The sequence below is a fragment of the Anopheles stephensi genome, chromosome 3, assembly GCF_013141755.1.
Source record: "Anopheles stephensi strain Indian chromosome 3, UCI_ANSTEP_V1.0, whole genome shotgun sequence".
NCBI lineage: Eukaryota > Metazoa > Arthropoda > Insecta > Diptera > Culicidae > Anopheles > Anopheles stephensi.
The window spans coordinates 60,171,633-60,193,594 of NC_050203.1; the positions used below are offsets into that span (position 1 = coordinate 60,171,633).

The window sequence follows — 21,962 nt, forward strand, 5'->3', positions numbered from 1 at the left end:
AATTCATTTAGGAACTAGAATTTAAGGGAAAAGAAACATCAACCAAAACTGGGGAGAAATAAACCTAGGAGGAAATCTTTCGTTTGTAAATCCACGTCCTTCCAGGAGCAGCTACCTTTTATGCGCTAAAAAACGCACTTATCGAACGGACTAAAAGTGACACCGGAAATTGGAGCATGCGTGGAAGCGTAATGTTTCATCACACACGAGTGTGAGTGCACTGAGACCACTTCCTGCACCGAATGTACTAGTGTAAAAAAAAATAAGACCATTTTCAAGAGAGCCATAAGAAATGTATTGCTAAAAACTAATTATTGCCGTACATATTTGGCCCCAGTTCTGTTAATATTATATTATTGTATATTACGCTTAATTTAGTTATAATGAAAGTAGATTAGATTCACACCCAAATGAAGGTCGGGCTAGTTCAGTAACTCAATTTTGTTCTCATTGGAACAATCTTGCTTAAACAAAACAGCAGCAAGAAACTGGTAGCTAAGAACCCAGTGGCGGAACATGACTTTGGAGGCCCCAAGAGGAATGGCAGTTGAGGCCCCTGCAATTGTAACTCGTTTGTGAGTAAGATCATTATGATTTCCCTAGCGGGCGAGGCCCTCCTTACTGACGAGATCGCGAGCGGCCCTTCCGTTCCTTGGTTGATCCGCCATTGCAAGGGCCTCAATATAGTATCTCACGGACATCTTATAAGACGTTTAGAATTATTTCATTTTTCCAAATTTTCCAACTTCAAAAATAACATAATTTGGTCAGAAGATTTTAAAAGAAATATGGCCTGGTCATAAATATTATTTTTTTCAATAGTTTTGTTGTAGAAAACTGGTCGTTTCACTGCATGAAACAGACCAACAAATGTGAAGAGGCATCATAAAAGGACGGAAGTGTAAATTGTCAGCCAAAGCTGTGCTGGGAAGTGGTCTCAGTGTGTAGTAGTAAGCTTTGTTAAAGCATTACATGTACATTAAGCTATCTGATAAGCAAGTTTGATTCGCTTTTAAATCTGCAACAACACATTGCATCGTAGCTCGTAAGCATTACAACTAGCGTAAGTAACACTAGAATGGGGAATCATGTTTTCGCTCCTTCTTCAAACAGAATAAACTCGTTTTCATCTCCAGTATATCCATCGTCCCGGCACATGTGGACCTGTGGACGCCCTGTCGCAATATCGTTTTCCACACTCACGCTTTCCCTTTCCATTCGTATCCTGCATCGATGTGTGTATGTGTGCCAAATGCATTGTAAAAGTTTAGTTACATCTCCATTCTTACATCTACCAATCCTAGTCGTGTATCTGTGAATGTTTGTAGAACGAAAACTGATCAATATGGGCCACAACCACGTAAGCAAAATTCGTAGATTTCGCCACCGTACAAGTGTGCGCTGTGAAAATAAAATCACATTCCAATGTTAAAGCTTTGTGCTGTGTTTTGGGCGTGAGATGAAAGAAATTTTAAAGGAAGAGAAAGTATTTTTTTAATGACTTTTAATGCGTTTAAGGTGAAACTCGATCGAACATTTGAACAGAATTATTCTTACCAGATCTTATCGTAGCTTTGTATTGAACACACTGATGGAAAGAGAACTTAAAATCTACCTCTTCCTCCTCCTCACTCCTCTCCTCCTTCCAACCCATCCATTTTGAAGCTAATCTTGCGGCATTCCATCGTTCGCAGATTAACGACAGCGATGCTTTGGTTTTCCGAAAACGAAGGCACACATACCAGTCGCGTCTGTTGCCCGTTAGCACCCGTCCACAGCTCCGTACTGAATTCGCCCACATTCCCGGCAAAGTATACGTGCGGACAGTCGCCGATAATGAATGGATCCTGTTGGTAGTACGGATAGCACGGCAACGTATCCGGGGCGGTCGGTACGATGTGGCTCCAGCGTAGCGTTGCTCGCAACGCTTCCAGTGCGTTCGGTATCTTGGAGTAACGCATCACATCCTGCACATTCTGCCCGGACGTTCCGACCACGTACCGATCGGCTAGCTCAAAGGCGTACGGATTGGGTACACCCTTGAACGCACTGAACTGCACCGAACGCGGAAACAGACAGTGGTGCATCGCTTGCTGCGGTAGCATGTGATTGGCCGGATCGAACTCACCTGGCATCAGGTCGACCGGGACCGATTGGGCGAGATTGTGTATCAACGAGTCGACGGATTTTACCGCACCAAGGAGAGCGTCCGTTTCGGTGGTGACCTTCGATTGTAGATGATTTTTCGGTTTCGAGCTCGCCTTCACCGAATTGCCCGCGATGATGATGCGTACGATGCTGGCCGCTTCCCAATCGTGTCCCTCGACGAGACCTTCGAGATTGCCAAAAACCCACTGTTGCAGTAGTTCCAGTGAAGGAGAAAAATCATTGGCAGCAGTCTGGAATCGCAATTGATATAAGCACGAAATATATATGTACAGTAAAAAGTGGTGTAAGTTACCTGATTTAATCCTGACATCAAAACGAGCAACGGAGAGGTTTCCAGAGGCTGTAACTCTTTTTGAGGACCTCCCTCATAGAAAATGTGATCCTCGACGAAAAACCGTCCATCGCTTTCCTCATATCCTGTGGGTGAATTTAAAATAAATATTAGAATACTATAAGAACTACTAAAGCGTGGATAAAATGGCAACCGATTGTTTCACAAACATTATTCTGCGTTAAGGTGAAATAAAAAAAATAACCCATAAAAGTTATAAACAAGTGCACTTAAAGTAATTGCAATATGTACAAACAAATGGGGTGCAAACAAGAGAATAATGCATAAGTAAATGGATAAAGCTGTGCGGGTGATTATAGCCATCGTATTTTAGTTTTATAGCCACAAAAACATGAGGAACACAGTAAAGCTAGACATCATTTCACTTACTGTCTTGGCCTTATTGGTGGCGGATAGATTCAGAGAGGGCATTTGTTTCGATTTCGATTGCATATAACAAATAGAACATGAAATTAGAGTTCGATCCATTCTTTGGTTTCCTTTTTCCTCTTCGATCGTTATTGTTTTCTCCAGAGGTTCATTGGACTACGGCATAACTTACCCATGACGGCACACACCACTCCCGTCACTATCGAGTGTACGTCTATCTTCCCGACCAGCTTGATACGCTGCAGAGCATCTTCCAGTATCAAAATATCATTATCGTTCGTGTAGTGCGAGCGGGGTGGCTGTGGAGCCAGCTGATTTTCCTCCGATATTTCCCGCAAGATGCTCGGTTTCAGTTCCTACCGATACACGAAAGCAAAGCGCTTAACTCATACCATTTTCTTCGCCCTATCATACATTCCTACCTGGTGCTTAAACAGGGTTCCAATAATAACACACTTCTGTGGACAGTCCTCACGCAGATCGGCCAGCCTTTTGATCGGCATTTCGCTGCCCCACTTGCGCTGTACGCTCGCTTCCAACAGCTTCAGCATCTCCTCCAACCGGGACGCATAGATGAAAGCGAACTGTTTGGAGAAATCTTTCTTCACGAAATGGAAACATTCCGATTTGTAGGTGTACGGCACTGTTAGTCGCTCAAGTGCGCCGTCGGCCGAAGGGTTGGAAAAGTTTGTGTCCTCGGGAAACAACATTTTTGGGGACGTGCGTTACTTCGCTAACAACGGGAGGAACTGCGCTACAAAGGAATGCAACGCGAAAATACCAAAACAAAACAATTTTGCCGCCTACTTGTTGACAGTAGCGTTGACAGCTAAACGACAGCACAGGGTGGTTATATTGCGCAAAAGCTGAAAAATACAATAAAAATGCCGTTTTAACGATTTTCGAGGATGAATACCGGTGAATAATTCAATTCTATGCCCCTTTTTCAGTCAATTAATGCTTCATAATGCAATAACACAGATATTTCGTCCCTTTGTTTTACCATTGATGACATCAGAGGAAGCGAATGCGGGTGCGTTCCCATTTTCCCCCCAGCAGTATCAAGACAGCATCCAACGGAGTAATGTCAATCTGCCGGCTGCAAACTCGTGCATCGTCCATTTTTACCACCTCGATCCGGTTGTTTAGTTCCGCTATTGCGAAAAGCATGGAAAAGCACGAAGTGGTCCCCGACGTGGTGCCGGTTGCCCCGACCGAGGTGGCCAAGGTAACGTACCCGAGCGGCGCGGTCGTCAGCGAGGGAAACGTACTCACCCCGACCCAGGTAAAGGACGTACCGAAGGTGGAGTGGAATGCAGAAAGTGGCGCCATGTACACGCTCTGCATGACCGATCCGGATGCACCGAGCCGCAAGGAACCGACGTACCGCGAATGGCATCACTGGCTGGTTGGAAACATTCCCGGAACCGACGTGTCGAAGGGTGAGACGCTGTCGGCGTACGTTGGCTCGGGACCGCCGCAGGGAACCGGTCTCCATCGTTACGTGTTTCTGGTGTACAAACAAGATGGCAAACTAACGTTCGATGAGCCCCGGCTGACGAATACCAGTGCAGACAATCGTGGCGGATTCGCCATCCGTAAGTTTGCCGAGAAGTATAAGCTGGGCAACCCGGTTGCCGGGAACCTGTATCAGGCCGAATGGGACGATTATGTGCCGCTGCTGTACAAGCAGCTGGGAGCATAAGTTGGTACTCCCGCCTGGCTAAATTGGCTTAATTGGTGAGAAGGGTAGGGCAATAGCATCACCCAATGTCGTACTGCACCGTATTGCACTTAACGTCTGTGTCGGGAAAGCAGCCCCGTTCAACGGTAGAAATTGCTAGAAGCACCGACGTCGTTGGAAAAGAAAAAAGACAAAAAGAGTAAAAATAAACACTACTGATAAACCTTCCATGCACGGTGCAAAGCCCCGAACCTGTGTCATAATAGGGAGCTCAATCAGACAAAACGTTTTCTGCTCACCTGCTAAACATGGAAAGAAATACACACCTATTTCGAATAGCGTGAATAGCTGGAATGAAGTATTTATTTGCAACGATTTTCGTTCGGTAATAGAACTCTTGTAGAAAGATGCACATTAAAAATGCATTAAACAATTCTAAGGAGAGAGAGAGAGGAAAAGGAAATACTTTTACCAGGCGCCGCTATCGCTCTTAAAGCTTCAGTCCCTGCATGGACCGTGTCAGCGTATCGATGTCCCAAATGACCAGCTGGCCATCTAGTCCGGACGTGCTGACACGCTGCACATTGCCCTTTTCCCCACTGTACACGCAAACGCTAGTGATCGCATTCTGGTGAATCGATTCCAGGTTCGTGTCGGAGTTTTCCGTGCGCAGATTGCGATCCAACGACTGGAAGATGCGCATTGCCGAAATGCCACTCTGTTCCTTCTTCGTCGATTGATCCAGCTTGGCGGCCAGCACAATCTTACCACTGTCCGCAACCGTGTAAATCAGCGGCACACAGCTATGCCCGGCCACCAGGATCGAGTGGGGCGAGATCCACTCGCAGCACAGGAACGGTAAGTACTCCGTTTTCTGCTTAATGCCCACGTTCCCCCCATTCGCCATGCCGATGTTGATCGCACTATCGTGACCCACCCAGCAGATCCGATTGCCATCGGCCGAGAAGCTTACGCTGTGCACCCAGCCACCACCGCTGCTCGAGTTTTTAAACTCGGCCAGAATCTGCCCGAGCGGTTTCTTCGGTCCCCAGGCCGTCGGTTCCGGGTGCTGCTCGATGTCCTTGATGAAGGCCGAAAATACGCGCACCTTGTAGTCGGTGGAACCAGCCACCAGCAGCATATTGTTCGGGTGCCAGTCGAGTGACGTTACCGTGGAACGGATCGGCTTTTTGATGTGCTTCGACACCCACCAATCGTTCTCGGACTCGAAGTAGCACACCGAGATCAGCCGGGCGCCCGACCCGACAGCGAACTTGTTCTCCAGCGGTGACCAACGCACGCAGGTGGCGGCACGGTTGATGCGCAGCAGCACCAGGGTAGGTTTCCACTTGCCATCGTCACCCTGCGTCCACACGTAAGCATTCCGATCGACGGCACAGGTTACGATGCGGTTGGTGTTCGGTGCCCAATCGATGCCCATCACGCGCAGATCGTGCTGATTCAGCACATCGGTCAACTTCCACTCGGACCCTTCGCGCTTGTAGATATGCACCTCGTTGTTGTTGGGCGAGATAGCAATTTCTGGGAAGGGAAGGGAGATTGCGTTAGCAAGACGAACCGTGACTAATCCAGTACCCCCCGGACAGAGTGGAACCCCAGGGGGAGTAGCGTACTTACGGGAACGATCCTTGTTCCAGGCATGGCAAGTAATGGGGTTTACCGTACCACCAAACGTATGGCGTTCAGTCATGGTTGTTAAATGTTCACTTTCCGGTTGAGATCTTACTTTAAATCACCTCCAAGGGAAGGTAACGAGGAAACGCCCAAACGCAAAACTGGCGTACCACACGGACCTGTTTGTTCTTTTCGTGGAGCCGGAGCAAAAAATGCACTTCAATGAGCACGGCGGAATTGGAGGAATCTGCACAGAGGAGGGAAAAGATGATAAAATTCGCGGACTCTGGTCCGTCTACACGAATTTTATCCGCCAAGACCGGAGGAACGAATCCGAAGGGACAATCGCTGCAAATGCTACACAAGCAAGCAAATGATTCACGGCAAAAAACGCGTATACGAATGTTTTGACAGCTCGTGCTGTGGGTGCTGTCTCAGATGCTGTCAGTTAGCAGTGCTGCCAGCTACGCCCGACCAACGACAACAATTAAATTTCTTGCAGCGCTTTTGGAACTATCAGCACTATACCATCATTGATTGTGGTTTCTACTAGCATTTGTGACCATTTTAAGCCTTCTTTTAAATCCGAACACAAAACCTTTCCATTCGCCAAAAGGATATATCCAAATGCTTCATTTGTTTATTTGTTGTTTTTTTTTTCCTTTTTTCACTGGCAATCAGCTGCCAGCAACATTGTTATTCTTTTGTTAACTGGCACTGTGCTGACAAAGCATAAACCCGTTCGGAATCATCTTCCCTGTTTACGTCCACCGTACACACATACACAGCTGTGTTGGAATTTTTATGCAATTGTCTAGTTTTTAGTTAATCTTTTCACGGTCTTATGTTTTTGGTTAATGCTCCTCCTGTTTCGACTGATAAGATTAGCCGTGGGGTGCCGGTGTATGTGCCTTCCTTTACCTGATGCACTGTTCCCTGTCGGGCGAGTGAAATCATAACGCGAGTGAACTTTGAACCTACACCACCCAAATTCAATTCATCGACATCGATTTGTGGACTGAACGGGCGTTGGACTGTGGTGTTGTGCCTTAGTAGTGTACTTGGAGACATATTTTTACGTTGAATTTACCGAAAACCGACCGACCATCATGTTACGTGTTCCGAAAACGCAATGGGTTGCCAGCTTGGCTAATGCCACCCGGAACCAGTCTACCTCGGCTCGACCAACGACCGGCGATGAGTATCAGTATCTTCAACGTTCAAAGATACCGATGCTCCATTTCCAACCTTCCCTACCGCGATTGCCCATCCCGGAGCTGGAAAAAACCTGTGCCCGCTATCTGGCCGCTCAGCAACCGTTGCTTGCACCGGATGCCTTCGAGCGCACGAAGGAAGCGGTTCAACAGTTTTCCCAAGGCGATGGACCTAAGCTGCAAGCGCTGCTGAAGGAATTCGATGCCAAAAACAAACACACCAGCTACATTTCCGAACCATGGTTCGATATGTACCTGCGGGATCGTTTGCCACTGCCACTGAACTACAATCCGCTGCTGATGATGAATCCGGACCCACGGCCACAGTACAACGAGCCGGTGTTGCGGACGACCAATCTGGTAATTAGCTCGTTACGGTTCATGAAATCGTTGCGGGCCAAAACGCTTGAGCCGGAAGTTTTCCACATGAATCCGGCCAAAAGCGATACGCAGACGTTCCGCACGGTCACTTCGCTAATGCCGTCGATCATCTCCACGTACGTGGCGTACACGTTCAAGGCATTTCCGCTCGACATGAGCCAATATCAGGGCCTCTTCGGTGGCACTCGCATTCCGGAGATTGGCAAGGATCGAATTTATCGTAACGAGTCCTCCCGCCACCTGCTGGTGCTTCGCAAAGGAAACATGTACGCAGTGGATGTGCTAGATGCGGAAGGTGAGAAGAGAAAAGTTTTGATGTCAAAGCGCGATCATATACTTAACCCGAATATGAAACTTCCTTCCAGGGAACATTGAACAACCGGCCACACTGTTTGCAAGGTTTGATCGGCTTTTCAACGACACCAAAACTCCGGCAGCCGATCCGCTAGGACTGTTGACGACCGAAAACCGTGACACGTGGGCAACGGCTCGCACACATCTTACCCAGCTGGGCAGCAACGCCAAATCACTCGAGCTGGTCGATTCGGCACTGTTCTGTCTCTGTCTGGACGAGTCGACGATCAACCCGGACAACCCCATACCTGCCATTCGTGAGTTCCTGTTCGGCGATGGTACAAACCGATGGTTCGACAAATCGTTTTCGCTGATCGTTGCAAAGGATGGGACGGCGGGCATCAATTTCGAACATTCCTGGGGTGACGGTGTTGCCGTGCTGCGCTACTTTCAGGAAATCTTCAAAGAAACCACAACGGCACCGTTCGCCCAGGTCGGACTGCAGGGAGCCGACAACCAGTCGCGGAATGCGATCGTTCCAATCGATTTTACGCTGGACGATCGTGTGCGGGGCGCAATCCGGACGGCTGAAAACAATCACAACGCGATCATCGATTCGCTCGACATGAACTACATGAAGTACGAAGGAATTAACAAGAACGTCTGCAAAAAGCAACGCATCAGCCCCGATTCGGTAATGCAGCTCGGGTTTCAGCTGGCGTACTACAAGCAGCATGGCAAGTTTGTGGCCACCTACGAGTCGTGCAGTACGGCCGCTTTCCGGCACGGCCGTACGGAAACGATGCGACCGTGTACGGTCGCGACGAAAGCGTTTTGCGAGGAAATCGAACGACGCGACGGGGTAAAGAAGAGTGCGGCCGAATTGCGCGAAATGATGAACCAATGCTCTGCCGTACACGGACAGCTAACGAAGGAAGCCGCCATGGGCCAAGGGTTCGATAGGCATCTGTTCGGGTTGAAGCACACGGCACAGAAGCATGGACTACCGCTGCCAGCCATCTACCAAGATCCGGCGTATGCGGCTCTCAATTACAACATTCTGTCGACGAGTACGCTTTCATCGCCGGCCCTGTTAGCCGGTGGGTTTGGGCCGGTCGTAAAGGATGGGTACGGAATCGGGTACAACATACAGGACGGTTATTTGGGCAGTGTCGTTACGAGCTACAAACCGCACCGGAATGGGGGCGAGTTTGTCGACTGTCTGCGGGCGGCATACGAAGACATTGGCAAAGTGCTGGCCGCCACCGCGCCAGCACCCAAAGATAAATGAAGCATGACGGAGTAGGATTAGTAGCAATTGATTGACTGATTGGCACGCTTTTTGTTAGCAAAGTGGTTATGGGAAAAGTGTAATACTTCTGCAGGAAACAAAAATAATAAAGCATATCGTGTAAATTTAATATGAAACGTAATTAAAACAATTTGCTTCCAATTTCTTTGGAGGGGTTAGTAGTAAAAAAGCTTTAAAAAGTTCTCAAAAATCTGTTTAAATTATACAAGCAAAACAATTGCTTTTCGGAATGCCAGACTGCGGCTCGCCACTTCCTATTAAATGGAACAAACGCCACAGCGGCATGTATTTTTTTAATCGTACGCAGATTAGTATATATTATACTATATATACTGTATATTCTTCTCTTTCGGTAATGATTTCATATAACAAATAGATGGATTAATTTATCACCTTCATACGCTCGTACGCTTGCTTGCTTGCTCGGTCTCGATCACAGAGTATATGTTACAACATCATTCCATGCTTTGCCTTGACTGTTCCTACTATTGCTGGACCGGCTGGACCGGACCACCACCGCTAAACATACCCTATCGTAGAGCTCGTGCCGAGGTTGTGAAATGCCAAAATGTAACATAATTTGTATGTACTCAAAAAACGCGCGGCCAAAACCTCTACCGGAAACGGAACAACAGTCAGTGCCTTAATAGTACACGCCCGAGCTCGTAACTGCTGCCCGATCGCTCGCTATCGATTTGATTTGTTTCTTGATCGTTACATGAAATCTCTCATTAACCCAACCCCCATGTATACAAAGCGATTCACTAGTGTTTAATGTGTTTTTTGTTGCTTTCTTTAGCTACTTCCCACAAACACACCGACGGCACAACCATCAAACGGTTGCATTTGAGTGTTTTTTGTTTGTTTGCTTTATTTCTAACCTTTTCTATTCACTCTTTTGTTTGTTTGCTGTTTTACTGTTGCGATTTGCTTTACTTGATACTTTACTGGTTAAATAGTGTTACCTGGCAACGTGTTATTCCCGCGCTCACACCCTGTTATATGAAAAAAATCTAGCACTCTACCTTCCGCAAATTGCTTTCAAGTGGTGAAAGGTGCGTGAATACTCGTCCTAAGCAAAGCGCAGCTAGTGGCCGCATTAGTTCAGAATTCAATTCAAGCAATGATTGTACTATTTACAAAGCACACATCACACGTCCCTCTATCGTTGCAGCAAAAGTGCCTTTACATACCTCAAACAAGTAGCCGGTCATTCCGGTGTGAGTGTGTGAGTTGCGACGGTCATGAACGTAAAATTCGGCCCTAAAATACAACAACGATTAAAATGTATGAACATAACAATATCTCAATTTTGGAAAGTGTTTTTTTTTTTGCGTGTCTAATGTGTCTTACTACCGTTCGATCTTCGTTTTCTTTGGATTCAAAAACACTGAATGGAACAATTTTTCCTAATGTTTCATCTTGGAACTCGTGTAGTTGGTGACGCTCGTAAAGATCTAACCAAAAAAAAAGGTGCACTAAGTGCGCCGTTCTATCTCTCATCTCATCACCTGACTACAATAGACGATTTTCGGTCCAGGAGGAAACGTTCTTACCGTTACCACCCATCCTACCGGAAATGGTAACCCGATGCGCCGAATAGTATGTACCCACCGGATAGAAGGCCGAAGATGAGCAAGCGGAGGAAGTGGACGTGGATTGGCGGCGTGCGAAGGAAGGAACGAACGATGTGAAACGTGGTGCTGTACTACCGCCATCATTATTGCTAGAGGTAGTGGTAATGATATTTTTAGTGCTACTACTACTACTACTACTGTTGCCTCTAGTGTTACTGCGCACCCCAACCGGGGGTCCCGCTCTAGTGCTGCCACCAATGCCGAAAGCACCTAAAACGCCACTAGTGCGCCTTTGATGCACCGGTCGACTACGCTGACGTTCCGGGGAGGACGGGAAGGAACGCAAGCCGTTCCGGTTGGCGAGTGCTATCGCACGCCAACGATGACACTGGCAGCCGGTGGTAGATGCAAGGGAGGAAGATCGCATAGCTTGCGGGTGGTACGGTGCGGCATAAGCAGGACGGTACAGCATTGCATGCGTTGGTACGTTCTGCCGCCACTGCTGGTGGTACTGTGGTTGGCGCTGTGTCCTACTGTGACTGTCGCCGTTGGTAGTTGTGTTAGCAGCAGTGGTAGCGGTACGAGAGATTGAGCCGTGCCGCCGATACTAGGTAGCTGCCATGGGTACAGTGTTGGACGCATTTGCACCGGACGCTCCGCCAGCAGTGGCACTCGAGATTCCAAATACTGGGCTGATACGCAGGAAAACTCGGCGCAATACCGTGCGCAGTTCCGGCTTCAGATCAACGCAGGTCAGATCGCACAGAAACACGTAATAGCTGCCAATGTGGGCCGCAAACTGGAAAGCGAATCAATACAGACAAACATAATTTTAAAATAGCCAGGCAGGGATTCAACAACAAAAAATCAGCTGAGGGAATTCAATTAAGATTTAACCAAGCGTCGTCCGAAGTGTCGTAAAGAGTGATCGTTTAATTACGAAAAGAAAACTCTCTTGAATATAGCACGTAAATAGATTGTAATAAAAAGAACTCACCCTAGCATCGGACATTTTCAGCAACCGCGTCATCACCAGCAGCAGCAACGATGTCCACGCATCCCGATGCGGTTCACTTGGCAGCGAGAGGAAGTAATCCAGCGCCTCCGTACACACACCGATCAGCTGCTGCTCGATGTCCTGCCAGTCCCGTCGCCGGTTCTCATCACTGTACATCTTGAACAGTATGCGCAGCACGCACGCGAGCGATTGCGTTTCCTGCTTCAACAGATTTGGCTTCAGCGAACCCTTGAACCCGGCCTTCCACAACACCGTCCGCTGGTCGTTGTTCGAGTTGAACTGTTTGGCAAACCGATGGCTCTGCAGCAAACAATCGACCAACTGCAGCAGATGCGGTGTGTTCAGATAGCTGTACATGCCCTGCTCCTCGCGCTGACACTCCTCCCCGGAAAGGGACGAAGGGTAGGACGCGGCGTGCTGATTAACGGCGCTCAGTTCGGCCGTTGCTTGGGCGAGCGTTTCCGCATCCTCCTTGCGTGAAGTCGCCGGGAAGAAAACGATATTGTCGATCGTCTGTATCAGCTCCAGCTGTACGACGCATTTAATCAGCAGGTTGGAGAACAGTACGGACGTGTTGGCGGTACCACCGGACGACAGGCTGGTAGCGCTGCCTTGCTCACCCACCGCATGAGCATCCTGCCCGTGCATTGAATGTTGCGATCCGGAGCGCTTCAGGATGCCGTGCCGTGGTACGTCGCCATTCTCGTGCACCCGGGGAACGTTCGCACCGCTGCCCACGATCGACTGTGGCAATGGATCCGGTTTCCACGTGAGCAGCTCATTCGGTAGCGTACTGTTGAAGATGTCCAGCATACACTGACACGTGTTGCTCCACGTGCCTTCGCTAAATTTGAGCCCGTTCGAGATGACCAAGTTTTCCAGACAGTTCGTTCCGGACCGTGCCAGCTGTTCATTGTTTTGCTGTACACACCAGTGAAGCTGACAGTACAGGTCCGCCAACAGCATCGGGCCAAGGATATCGAAATACTGCGTAAAGACGTCGATGATTGCGTACAGCGCGTGATTGCAGGTCGTTGTCATCCATTCGGCTTTTTCCGTTTGGTGCTCGGGTAGCTTCATGTTGTCAAAGATGCGGAACAGCACATTGAACAGATCGCGCCACCAGTTGGCCCGGAACGCATCGCCGTGCGTTTTCACGATCTCGAACAGCACGGTCAGCCCGCGCGTTCGCACGTCCAGCTTGCAGCGATTCACCACACAGGACAGGGAGAACAGCATCGGGAACCAGCCGCGCACCCACACCCGATCCTCCTCCGGTACGGACACATCGTTCTCCATGCCCGCATGCTCGGCAAACAGGTTGGGTGCGTCGTTCACACAGATCGCACACGTCCGCACGAGCCGGATCGCTTCCATGCTCGTGTCCGGGAACCGCGCGTTGCACGCAAACTCCGACAGGCACTTGACGGCGTCCTGGAACGAATCGATCATGATGTGGAACTGGCTCTGGTACAGATCGTTAATGATCTTGCGCGTCGTCTGGAACGCCAAATCCACGATACCCTCGTCATGATCGCCCGCCGCTAGGTGAAACACGGAAAAGATATTCTTCCAGCCCGATTTGATGTTGTGCGCCTGCGAGTTAACCATCTGCGCTACGCACCGCACCACCATATCGCGGATCGCGGGCGAATGGTTTTTCTTCATGATGTGCTCGAACGGTCGCAGGAAGTCTTTCTGGAACCGGAAGTTGGTAAACTCGCCCTTCTCGATAAACTTCATCGACAGCTGGCGCAGTGAGTCCAGCGCGAAGAACGCTATCTCCTCGTTCGTGTTGCAGCCGACCGCATTGAAGTGTTCGCCCAAAATCTGCCAGATGCGCGACCACTGCAACCTGATACGTCCCATGTTGTAGTACGAAATCTCCACAATCTTCTGCAGCGAAAACATCCGCGGCTGCGGGCGCGTCAACTCGTCCAGCGATACCTGACAGAGCGCCTTCACAAAGTCCACTATTGCGTCACCGTCCAGACGGATCGAGCCGGTAAAGATCCGATCGACCGCCACCACAATGCTTTGCGAGCTCGTTTCTCCGATATGTTCCTTCGCGCTTGGGTCCAGCGTGTCCCGGTGCGATGCCGGACCGGACAGGAATTCGGGCCGCACACCGGTACCGATCAGCTGCGCCAGCTCCAGGTGGGAAATGCATTTCACGATGTCCAACCAGCTCGACCCAAGATAGTTACCGTCCGTGTGTGCCACCATGATGAGCGTTTTGATCGTGTCAATGTTTTTAGCCTTCATCTCGTTAATCGGTGAGTTGGCCGTAAGCAGCGTGAATCGAGCCAACGCTTGCACGTACGCGTCACGCTCGAGGCTCATGTGAAAGATGCACGCAATACGTACCGCACACCGTATACCATCCAGACAGAGGGATGCAATTTCCGGATCGTCACAATCCTGCAGCCCGACGGAAAACGCCGCCAGAAAGGAGGTCCACGCCATCTTAAACATCGGCCGCACATGCTCGAGATGCTTTGCCGAGGTAAAGGACGCTTTCACGTGCGACACCGACTCCATCAGATTTTTGGCCGTCGTCGACAGAGCCTCCATCTCCAAGTTCCACAACAGCTTGCGCTTCTTTTCGTTCACAATGATCTGCTTGCCGGCCGGCTTGTTCGCTACGGTGTTCTTCATCTTAATCTCGTGGCCCGCTATCTCGTCGTAAATCTGCGACAGATACTCCTCCGGCAGATCCTTGTTGTCGCTGATGCCCCGGTTCATCTTGATGTACTGCTCCTTCGTCATCTTGTGCTTCACCTGCGGCGAATGCAGATCCGTCGTCAGCATTATCACGGAGAACGCCAGCACGTACACCGTGTCGGCACTGGCGAACAGCGTGTTGTTCGGATTGCAGTCACAGTAGCGCGACGCAAACTTCTCCATCAGTCGGTCAATTTTTTGCGCCTCGCCCGGCAACCGGAAACCCTCCAGAAAGTAGCGCAGCGCAGCGACAATGTCTAGCTCGGCAAAGTTCATCGCATCGATGTACGCGCACATGACCGTTTTGCTGTGCTCGTCGTTCTCCCCCAGGTAGTCTCCGATCTGCGTTTTGTCCAGCCGTTCATCCTCGTGCAGCCACCGTGCCACATCTTCCACCGGCGTACCGAGCAGTCCCCGTTCCTGCAGGAACACGATCCCCTTCTTCGGTTTCCGGTTAAACATGTCGATACCCGTCTCCATGACCTCCTTGCGTTGCTTGCGCTCTTCCAGCTCCTCGGGCAGATCGAGCACTTCCCGGTTGCCTCCCGAAGTGTTGGTGCTGCCGAGTGAATTGATGCTAACGCTCGATCCACCGTGCGATTTCATCGACATTTCGTGCACGGCATCATCCACCGGCGATCCGGCGCTCACATTCAGCGAGCTGGCCGCCTTACGTTCGACCACCGCGCCCCCGGCAACGGACGGCGGATCTCCGAGCGTGGTTTGCGAGTTCGGATTCACGTACAGATCTTTGCTCCACTCAACCATACACTTCAGGATCGACACCAAACATTCCAGCCCACGGATGCGCATCGATTTCTCCTGATTGACCGACGTGCCCAGCTCCAGCGCTTGCCGGCCTTGCCCGATTTTCGACAAATCGTTCACCAGCCGTTCGAACAAATTGGCCGCGGAAAAGTCACAATCATAGTTCACGTAAATGTCCACCACACTTTGCGCATCGGCACAGATTCGTGTCAGCGCCTGAATGACCATCCATTTGTGCTCGAACGACGAGCTGGGCGCTTCGAGAATGTTGAGGAAAATTTCCTTAAAAAACACCTCGATCTGCTTTTTGAGATGAATTTTAAAGTTCGACAGCAGCGCGACGAAGATCGAGAGCGACAGCTCGAACACCTCCGGCACGGCGCTGCCACCGTTCTTCGAGAGAGCCACGCACAGGTACTGCTTGATTGCCATGATGAACATTTCGTTCGAACGGAACACCGGTCCGGCGTTCTGCAGGATCGAGAGCAGTAGATGGAGGGACAGAATTTTCGACCGCAGCTCGTGCGACTTCGGATCCGGGTGACCTTCGGGCAGGGGTTTCATAGACAGTTTGCACAGCGCACGGAACACCAGGAAGGCATCCTTCTGCAGGATGTGAGTAAACTTGGCCGTCACGATGCTATCGTTTTCGCTCGTCACCTCCATACTTTCCTGGGACGGTACGCGTGCGATCGACGTCGAATCGGTACCACCGATCGATATGCCTCCGATGCTGGCCGTTTCGCTCGTTTCGTTCATGCTTATTGCCGGTTCGCTTGCACTCCCCGTCAGTGCGGCTCCCTCGCCGCCTGCCGCAACGCTGGAAGCCGCCTGCGCTATCACATTATCGACGATCTCCTCCACGATCGCCCGGATCTGATCGTAGTCGGGATGTTTCTCTTCGATCGATTTCGGCTGCGTCGGAGATTCATCCGTCGTAAGCCCCGCGACGGAGCTATTGTTCGGTGAGGCGCTCTGTGCCAGAGCCATGCTGTTACCGTTCCCTGCTTGCAGCGCAGCGTTTGCACTCGCAGCAGCGGCAATTGCTTCGAATGCTTGATTTTCCATGCGCGTGAAAATCACATTCAGCATCTGCGTCAGGGTAGCGCGGGCCGTCGTTTGGTTGATAAGGTTTTTGCTCGACAGATAAATGTCGTAACAGGTGCGCACACCCTGCAGCACCGTGCCTTCGTGCACCTCGACGTGCTGGGACGTGACCACCGTTAGCAACGCTTTGATGATCTGCAACTGCACCCCTTCGTCGGTCTGTGGGCCCATGAAGCAGTTGCAGATCGTGGTGACGATTCGATCGATCAGGAATTTGCCCGGATTCGACGAGTCAGGAATGTTACCGGTCAGATGGCCGTAAGCGATCAGCTTCTGCAAGCAATCGAGCGCCGTCACGACGATGCGCGGTGTACGGCTCTGGCAGGCGAGCTCGAACGGAAGGAAGTACTTTTCCGCGTTGATAATGTTGCCCGAATCGTTCTTCGGCAGCGGTAACGCGGCCGATGGTACCGGTGTTTCGCCATTGGTTTCTGTGTGTCCCGCCTGCTTCAACTCTTCCTTGATGTCCTCTAAAAGTATGGAAAGAAACAAACAAAGCATTAGAAGGGTTATTGCAATCGTAAGTTGATTGACGAAAAAACAAATCGCCGGGAAATGACCACCTTTCGCTGCAAACCCCCAGTAATCTTCTATCCGTTTGAATACATTGAGAAAGACTTCATCCATCGCTTTTTTGCCAGTGAAGGGAAAAAAGCGACGAGACCGAATCAAATCGTCGATCCGCTATCAGTGACGATTGAGTGATGACTAAAATACGGCCACTTATCATTCGAACGCGTAAATCGAGCGTAAAAAATAACGAAGCTCGTCCGTCCGTCCGTATACTTGGTAGAATGATGTGTAGGTTGCGGCCCATGTCGACACGAGGCGGCTTCCCTAGGCTTCCCTGCTGTACGGTTTGGAGAGCCTAGTGTAACCACTTCCCCCAGTTGCACAATGCGGCGGCGTACGGGGCGTTATCTGTGCTTAAATAAAACCCTTCTTCACCTGTTTGTGAAGTGTTTAACAATGTTTGTCACCTGGCACGCAGATTATGGTACGGATTCGGTTGCAGGTATTGGTAAATTTTACTACCCACAACGAGGGTTGCCATATTTTTAACAATATTGGATTTTTTTTATGCAACACAAATATATTAAATGCTCAAACTGCTGCTAATTTTTTTTGTTCTACTTGTAAATGTTCCTGCAATGGTAGTAAAATTTTACAAAAATAACTGCCACATTAACAATTGAAGAAAACGGTTTCGAGGTTGATTTCGATATCCATCATGAGGATGGTTGAACTGTTTCCGTCTAATTTTTCAAATTACAGCTGAGGAAATATTTGCTAGGCGATTGACGACCATAAATCGTCTCCTTAAACCTTAAACCCTTAAAAATAGTGTCGTTCTCCAGCAATCTAATTTTCTTAGTACCGAAGCTGCCGGAAAAGTTTTTGTCGTGCCGTGCTTAGAGTTTCGAGAGACTTGATAAACGGTCCTGCAGTGTGAAAAGCCGGCGCATGTTCCTCTAGGCAACTCTGCAAGAATTGCATATTGATACTTTAAATTAAAATTCTTATGAAAAACGGCCCATTATTAGATAACATGTTAAAACTAAGTAAAAGGATCCGTAAAATCGATATACAAAACCAATTATAACACTAAAAATGCAGTCAAATTCGATACATTGCAAAAACGCCTTAAATCATGGGAAAACTTAAAATCTGTTTCCAATCCGTTAGATTTCCTTCAAACATATGTTGGCACAAAAAACTGTGCAATGAGCATATGCTGAACTCGTTTTTGAGATTTACTAAAAAGGTATCTGTTTACTGAATGTATAAACGGTGGTTTAATTTGAATTAACTGAAAAATGTTTCTATTAAAATGCTAATTTCCGACAAACATTGTTTAGCGAAAATTTGCCAACGAATTCTACACGAATAATCAAAAACAAGTGCAAATAGCATCAAAAACGTATCGGTGAGCTTCAATACTGCAACCTAATTAGTTTAATCATCAAATCTATTCAATACGAGCAAGATCACCCCGTACGTAAGGACTGGGGAACCGAGGCGACAATTACGACCCTTGTGTTACATGGGTGCTTCGAGCCAGCCGAACGTCACCATACGCCGTGTACGTAGCCACAAAAGCATTGGTTGGCCCCTTTCAAGTGGCTTACTTAAGTGTTATTGATTTTTTCTCATTTTACACATTTGTTCCATTTTTTTCCTTTAAGGCACACTTTCTTTCAGCGTCTAGCTAGGGTACGGCGCGTACCGTTTGGACAGGGGAGAACGCACTCTTATAAGTGACCTTCGGTCACTTCGATTGCCACACAGCATCGTGAGGAACTATCCTGTCCAACGGTAAATGACCGGAAAGGAACCAATGGAAATGGGACCATCGTATTTGGGACAGTAACGTAACAAAAAAAAAACACACACACACCCCGCGACAGATAATCAATAATAAGCGCCCCAAAAGCGACCTAAAGAGCTCTTCAACCGTTTGAAACATACGTGCCCAGTAGAGGGGGACCAGCCTCTTATCAATGGTAATCGGAACGCGTGCGGAGCGAGTTAACGAGATATGAGTGGAGTTTAACAAAAAAAAAAAAAAGAAAGATTTGGAGAATATTAATCATCAGCTGGCAGAAATTGCTTACCAAGTGCCACATCGCAGGCACGCTTTAGCTGAAGATGATGCGACCGCTTGATGTCTTTATCGCTGAGGATCTTTTCGAGCGCTCGTAGGATAAACATTTCTTTCGTTTTGGTCGTTGCCGTCGTAGATGCGCCGCTATTGCTGGTGGTCGATGTACCCGTCGTCGTCGTAGACCCGCTGGTTCCTTTTGTCGTACTGCTGCTAATGCTTCCGCCGCTGCTTGTATTGCTCGTTTTTCCTACGCTGCCGGCCACAGTTTGCATAGTTTGCTCCGTTTTTTTTTTGGTTCGATTATGTCCTCGCACTCGTTGGCACCGATACTTCAATGCACCGAACGATTCAAAGTTGCATCAGCTCCAAAACCGGATGCAACTGTGCTCTTTCCTCTTGTCTTAGCTGAGCTTTCCACCAAACACTTGTGCAGGTATTGCGCTAACGGTTTATCCTTCACACAATTCCCATCAGTATTCGATGCATTTCGTGGTACTTTTTCGGATGTGAGCGTTCGTCTTAGCAAGTGGCAGGTAGCAACCGGAAACGTATCACACCGTTTGGAACCATTATTGTTGCTTGAAAGTGTTTGATTACATCGCCTTTAACTCCACCAACCGAAGGATGCCCGTACCGTTCGCACCACCAAAGCGTATCGGCACCATACGTAGCGCAAATGTTTTTTGGACGGATGTTTCGTGGCGAACGGCCCAGCTGAATAGGAAATCCGAAACCGAAAGCAGGGCTGCAATTTCGGGTACTGGGCTGCAATGGGGAATATGGGAGTGACCGAGTGCACAACTCAACACGTCTGCATGCTTTGCTGCATACGAAACTTTCACAAACTTGGTACAAACATTCCACTGTCCCGGGTCATACGCAAACGATCAACACTTAATCACAACACACTCGAGCACGCTTTTACCACGTAGCTTTTACAATAAAGTACCGGGAATCATACAATATTTTCGAGACAATTTGCCCAGTCTCGCTCGTATTCGATTACGGTGGCAATTTTTCACAAACTTTTTTCTCATTATTTTTTGATTATTTGGCACGTCATGTTGACAGTGCACGGTTTTAGTACGGAGCTGTTTGTACTAAAATCCAGCCGATGTAGTGATGGGCATGGGTTCGTTGGAAATTGAGCAAATTACATTATTTTCACTGATTTTGCTGCATTTCTCCGGTATTTGAACAATGCAGCTATTTCGCAACTAGTTTTAAACTTTTATTTACGCATTAAATCATGTCGATCGAATATAAAAAGCGATTTTCATCTGTTTTGTTTCCACAACGATTGCACAAGGTGTGTAGAGCATCATCTAGAGCAACCGTGAACGAACGTTCCGCTCCAATATTTGGCAGCACCATCATCATTTCTTTGTAAACACATCCACTCAAAAGCAGTTCGGGGAATTAATATTTTCTGCTGAAAGAAGAAACGATACAAAAGTGGGTTTGTTTTGCCGAAATGGCTACTCAAAAGGTTTCCAACGAGCCGCCGTCGTACGAGCAAGTGATAGCGGAGAATTATGCATCACAATACGGCACTGGTAAATACACATTTGTTGTGACCCGAACACCTTCGTATCAAAAACATTACTCATCCTTGCGCATTGCTTGTTTCTCTCTTGTAGCTGCTAATGGAAATACCACACAAACGCAACCATCCGCCCCCACCATCACGGCATCAGCGTCGACCGTACCGTCGGCCTCCTATCCGAGGCAGGAATACATCCAGCAACAACCAATCGCCACAGCTCACACGTATGTAACTCCCGTTGCTGGGACAGTGCCTTACTACGGGACCATGGGTGCAAACAAGGGAACAGTGCCGATCATTCCGCAGGTAACCATACAAACAGGACAGCCTGCGCGTTCGGAAATAATCAACCAACAGATCATTGTCGTAAACGGGTGCCCGGTATGCCGTATCGGTATGCTGGAAGACGACTATTCCTGTTTGGGAATATTTTGCGCCATCTTCTTCTTCCCGCTCGGCATACTGGCGTGTCTGGCATTGCGCAACCGGCGCTGCACGAACTGTGGCGTACAGTTCTGAAGCAGTTTGCCGGGGTACTGGAAACATTTCAAATCATTTATACCGACATTATACGAAAGTAATGGTACTACCAACGGTATGTGATAAATCGCTAGGAATTAGGATGGTATAATCTCGCATACGCTCGATCAGATTTGAACATAGTTTACAAAGTTTGTGTGTATTGAAAGGCGTTATTCTTGTAATCGGAATTTATTGAATTATTATTGAATGATTGAATACCAAAAATAAACAGACCATATTCTCCCAGTAAATCATCGTTTTGCTCCTTTTACGATAATCTATGTATTTAAGCAAACGGGATAGTTTTAAAGATTTTTAATGTGATGGTCCCGTATATTAACGATCCACTCAATTATCCATTATCGTTTGCTCCATGTTCTTCATTTTTCATGGCTTAATAATTACTTTGGAATAGCTTAAAGTGTGAAGAATCTGCCATTGACAATTTATTCTTATTAGACAATTTTCTGCTAAGCAAAGAAATAGCAATAGTGAGGCACAGTCCTGACCATTGGCTGTAATCGTTTTAGTATAAAAAGAATCTTCTCTCGTCTGGATAAAGTCCATAATCGGCCAACCGTCTCCCCGCAAGCAGAAACAATTATCCAGCAACGGATAAACTGAGTCAGGGTATCCAGTAATGGAAGGCAGTTCAAAACCTCTTAAAGTTGTAGAGCCAAGCTAT

The 21,962-nt window shown here is 48.3% G+C and overlaps 6 protein-coding genes across 8 annotated transcripts; 3 read left to right on the forward strand and 3 right to left on the reverse strand.

Annotated features, from left to right (window-relative positions):
- Positions 1-271: 271 nt before the first annotated feature.
- Positions 272-3,756, reverse strand: LOC118509849 (DNA polymerase delta subunit 2-like). The gene is made up of 4 exons (XM_036051050.1): positions 3,313-3,756; positions 3,063-3,246; positions 2,462-2,586; positions 272-2,399 (listed from the first exon to the last, which is right to left on the reverse strand). The coding sequence occupies exons 1-4, from the start codon at positions 3,598-3,600 to the stop codon at positions 1,629-1,631; spliced, it is 1,368 nt and encodes a 455-aa protein (XP_035906943.1). The 5' UTR covers positions 3,601-3,756; the 3' UTR covers positions 272-1,628.
- A 174-nt stretch (positions 3,757-3,930) lies between these two features.
- Positions 3,931-4,852, forward strand: LOC118509851 (protein D2-like). Its single transcript, XM_036051052.1, has one exon. The coding sequence runs from the start codon at positions 3,975-3,977 to the stop codon at positions 4,593-4,595; it is 621 nt and encodes a 206-aa protein (XP_035906945.1). The 5' UTR covers positions 3,931-3,974; the 3' UTR covers positions 4,596-4,852.
- A 51-nt stretch (positions 4,853-4,903) lies between these two features.
- On the reverse strand, positions 4,904-6,640 carry LOC118509850 (actin-related protein 2/3 complex subunit 1A-B). Its single transcript, XM_036051051.1, has 2 exons — positions 6,213-6,640; positions 4,904-6,116 (listed from the first exon to the last, which is right to left on the reverse strand). Exons 1-2 carry the CDS (start codon positions 6,283-6,285, stop codon positions 5,065-5,067), a joined length of 1,125 nt encoding a protein of 374 aa, XP_035906944.1. The 5' UTR covers positions 6,286-6,640; the 3' UTR covers positions 4,904-5,064.
- A 95-nt stretch (positions 6,641-6,735) lies between these two features.
- Positions 6,736-9,531, forward strand: LOC118509846 (carnitine O-palmitoyltransferase 2, mitochondrial). The gene is made up of 2 exons (XM_036051044.1): positions 6,736-8,099; positions 8,170-9,531. The coding sequence occupies exons 1-2, from the start codon at positions 7,319-7,321 to the stop codon at positions 9,387-9,389; spliced, it is 2,001 nt and encodes a 666-aa protein (XP_035906937.1). The 5' UTR covers positions 6,736-7,318; the 3' UTR covers positions 9,390-9,531.
- A 191-nt stretch (positions 9,532-9,722) lies between these two features.
- On the reverse strand, positions 9,723-20,258 carry LOC118509843 (brefeldin A-inhibited guanine nucleotide-exchange protein 2). Of its 3 annotated transcripts, XM_036051037.1 has the most exons (4): positions 20,067-20,258; positions 19,220-19,974; positions 11,985-17,074; positions 9,723-11,786 (listed from the first exon to the last, which is right to left on the reverse strand). In XM_036051037.1, exons 2-4 carry the CDS (start codon positions 19,479-19,481, stop codon positions 11,595-11,597), a joined length of 5,544 nt encoding a protein of 1,847 aa, XP_035906930.1. In that variant the 5' UTR covers positions 19,482-19,974; positions 20,067-20,258; the 3' UTR covers positions 9,723-11,594. The 3 variants fall into 3 exon arrangements, with proteins under 3 accessions (XP_035906930.1, XP_035906929.1, XP_035906931.1); XM_036051036.1 differs by having other exon boundaries at positions 19,220-20,258; XM_036051038.1 differs by lacking the exons at positions 19,220-19,974; positions 20,067-20,258 and adding an exon at positions 17,168-17,464.
- A 312-nt stretch (positions 20,259-20,570) lies between these two features.
- LOC118513505 lies at positions 20,571-21,528 on the forward strand. Its single transcript, XM_036059354.1, has 2 exons — positions 20,571-20,765; positions 20,850-21,528. Exons 1-2 carry the CDS (start codon positions 20,684-20,686, stop codon positions 21,272-21,274), a joined length of 507 nt encoding a protein of 168 aa, XP_035915247.1. The 5' UTR covers positions 20,571-20,683; the 3' UTR covers positions 21,275-21,528.
- The last annotated feature ends 434 nt before the right edge of the window (positions 21,529-21,962 follow it).

Bases quoted from the DNA above. Each gene is read 5' to 3' on its own strand.
- LOC118509843 (XM_036051037.1), bottom strand. From the start codon at position 19,481: ATGCAAACTGTGGCCGGCAGCGTAGGAAAAACGAGCAATACAAGCAGC. The intron at 17,075-19,219 runs GTAAGCAATTTC...CCATACTTTTAG, and splicing joins TGCCTGCGATGTGGCACTTG to AGGACATCAAGGAAGAGTTG. The intron at 11,787-11,984 runs GTGAGTTCTTTT...TTCGCTTTCCAG, and splicing joins TGAAAATGTCCGATGCTAGG to TTTGCGGCCCACATTGGCAG.
- LOC118513505 (XM_036059354.1), top strand. From the start codon at position 20,684: ATGGCTACTCAAAAGGTTTCCAACGAGCCGCCGTCGTACGAGCAAGTG. The intron at 20,766-20,849 runs GTAAATACACAT...TCTCTCTTGTAG, and splicing joins TGCATCACAATACGGCACTG to CTGCTAATGGAAATACCACA.
- LOC118509851 (XM_036051052.1), top strand. From the start codon at position 3,975: ATGTCAATCTGCCGGCTGCAAACTCGTGCATCGTCCATTTTTACCACC.
- LOC118509846 (XM_036051044.1), top strand. From the start codon at position 7,319: ATGTTACGTGTTCCGAAAACGCAATGGGTTGCCAGCTTGGCTAATGCC. The intron at 8,100-8,169 runs GTGAGAAGAGAA...ACTTCCTTCCAG, and splicing joins GGATGTGCTAGATGCGGAAG to GGAACATTGAACAACCGGCC.
- LOC118509849 (XM_036051050.1), bottom strand. From the start codon at position 3,600: ATGTTGTTTCCCGAGGACACAAACTTTTCCAACCCTTCGGCCGACGGC. The intron at 3,247-3,312 runs GTAGGAATGTAT...GTGTATCGGTAG, and splicing joins GAACCCTGTTTAAGCACCAG to GAACTGAAACCGAGCATCTT. The intron at 2,587-3,062 runs GTAAGTTATGCC...ATTCACCCACAG, and splicing joins AGTGGTGTGTGCCGTCATGG to GATATGAGGAAAGCGATGGA.
- LOC118509850 (XM_036051051.1), bottom strand. From the start codon at position 6,285: ATGACTGAACGCCATACGTTTGGTGGTACGGTAAACCCCATTACTTGC. The intron at 6,117-6,212 runs GTAAGTACGCTA...TTCCCTTCCCAG, and splicing joins CTGGAACAAGGATCGTTCCC to AAATTGCTATCTCGCCCAAC.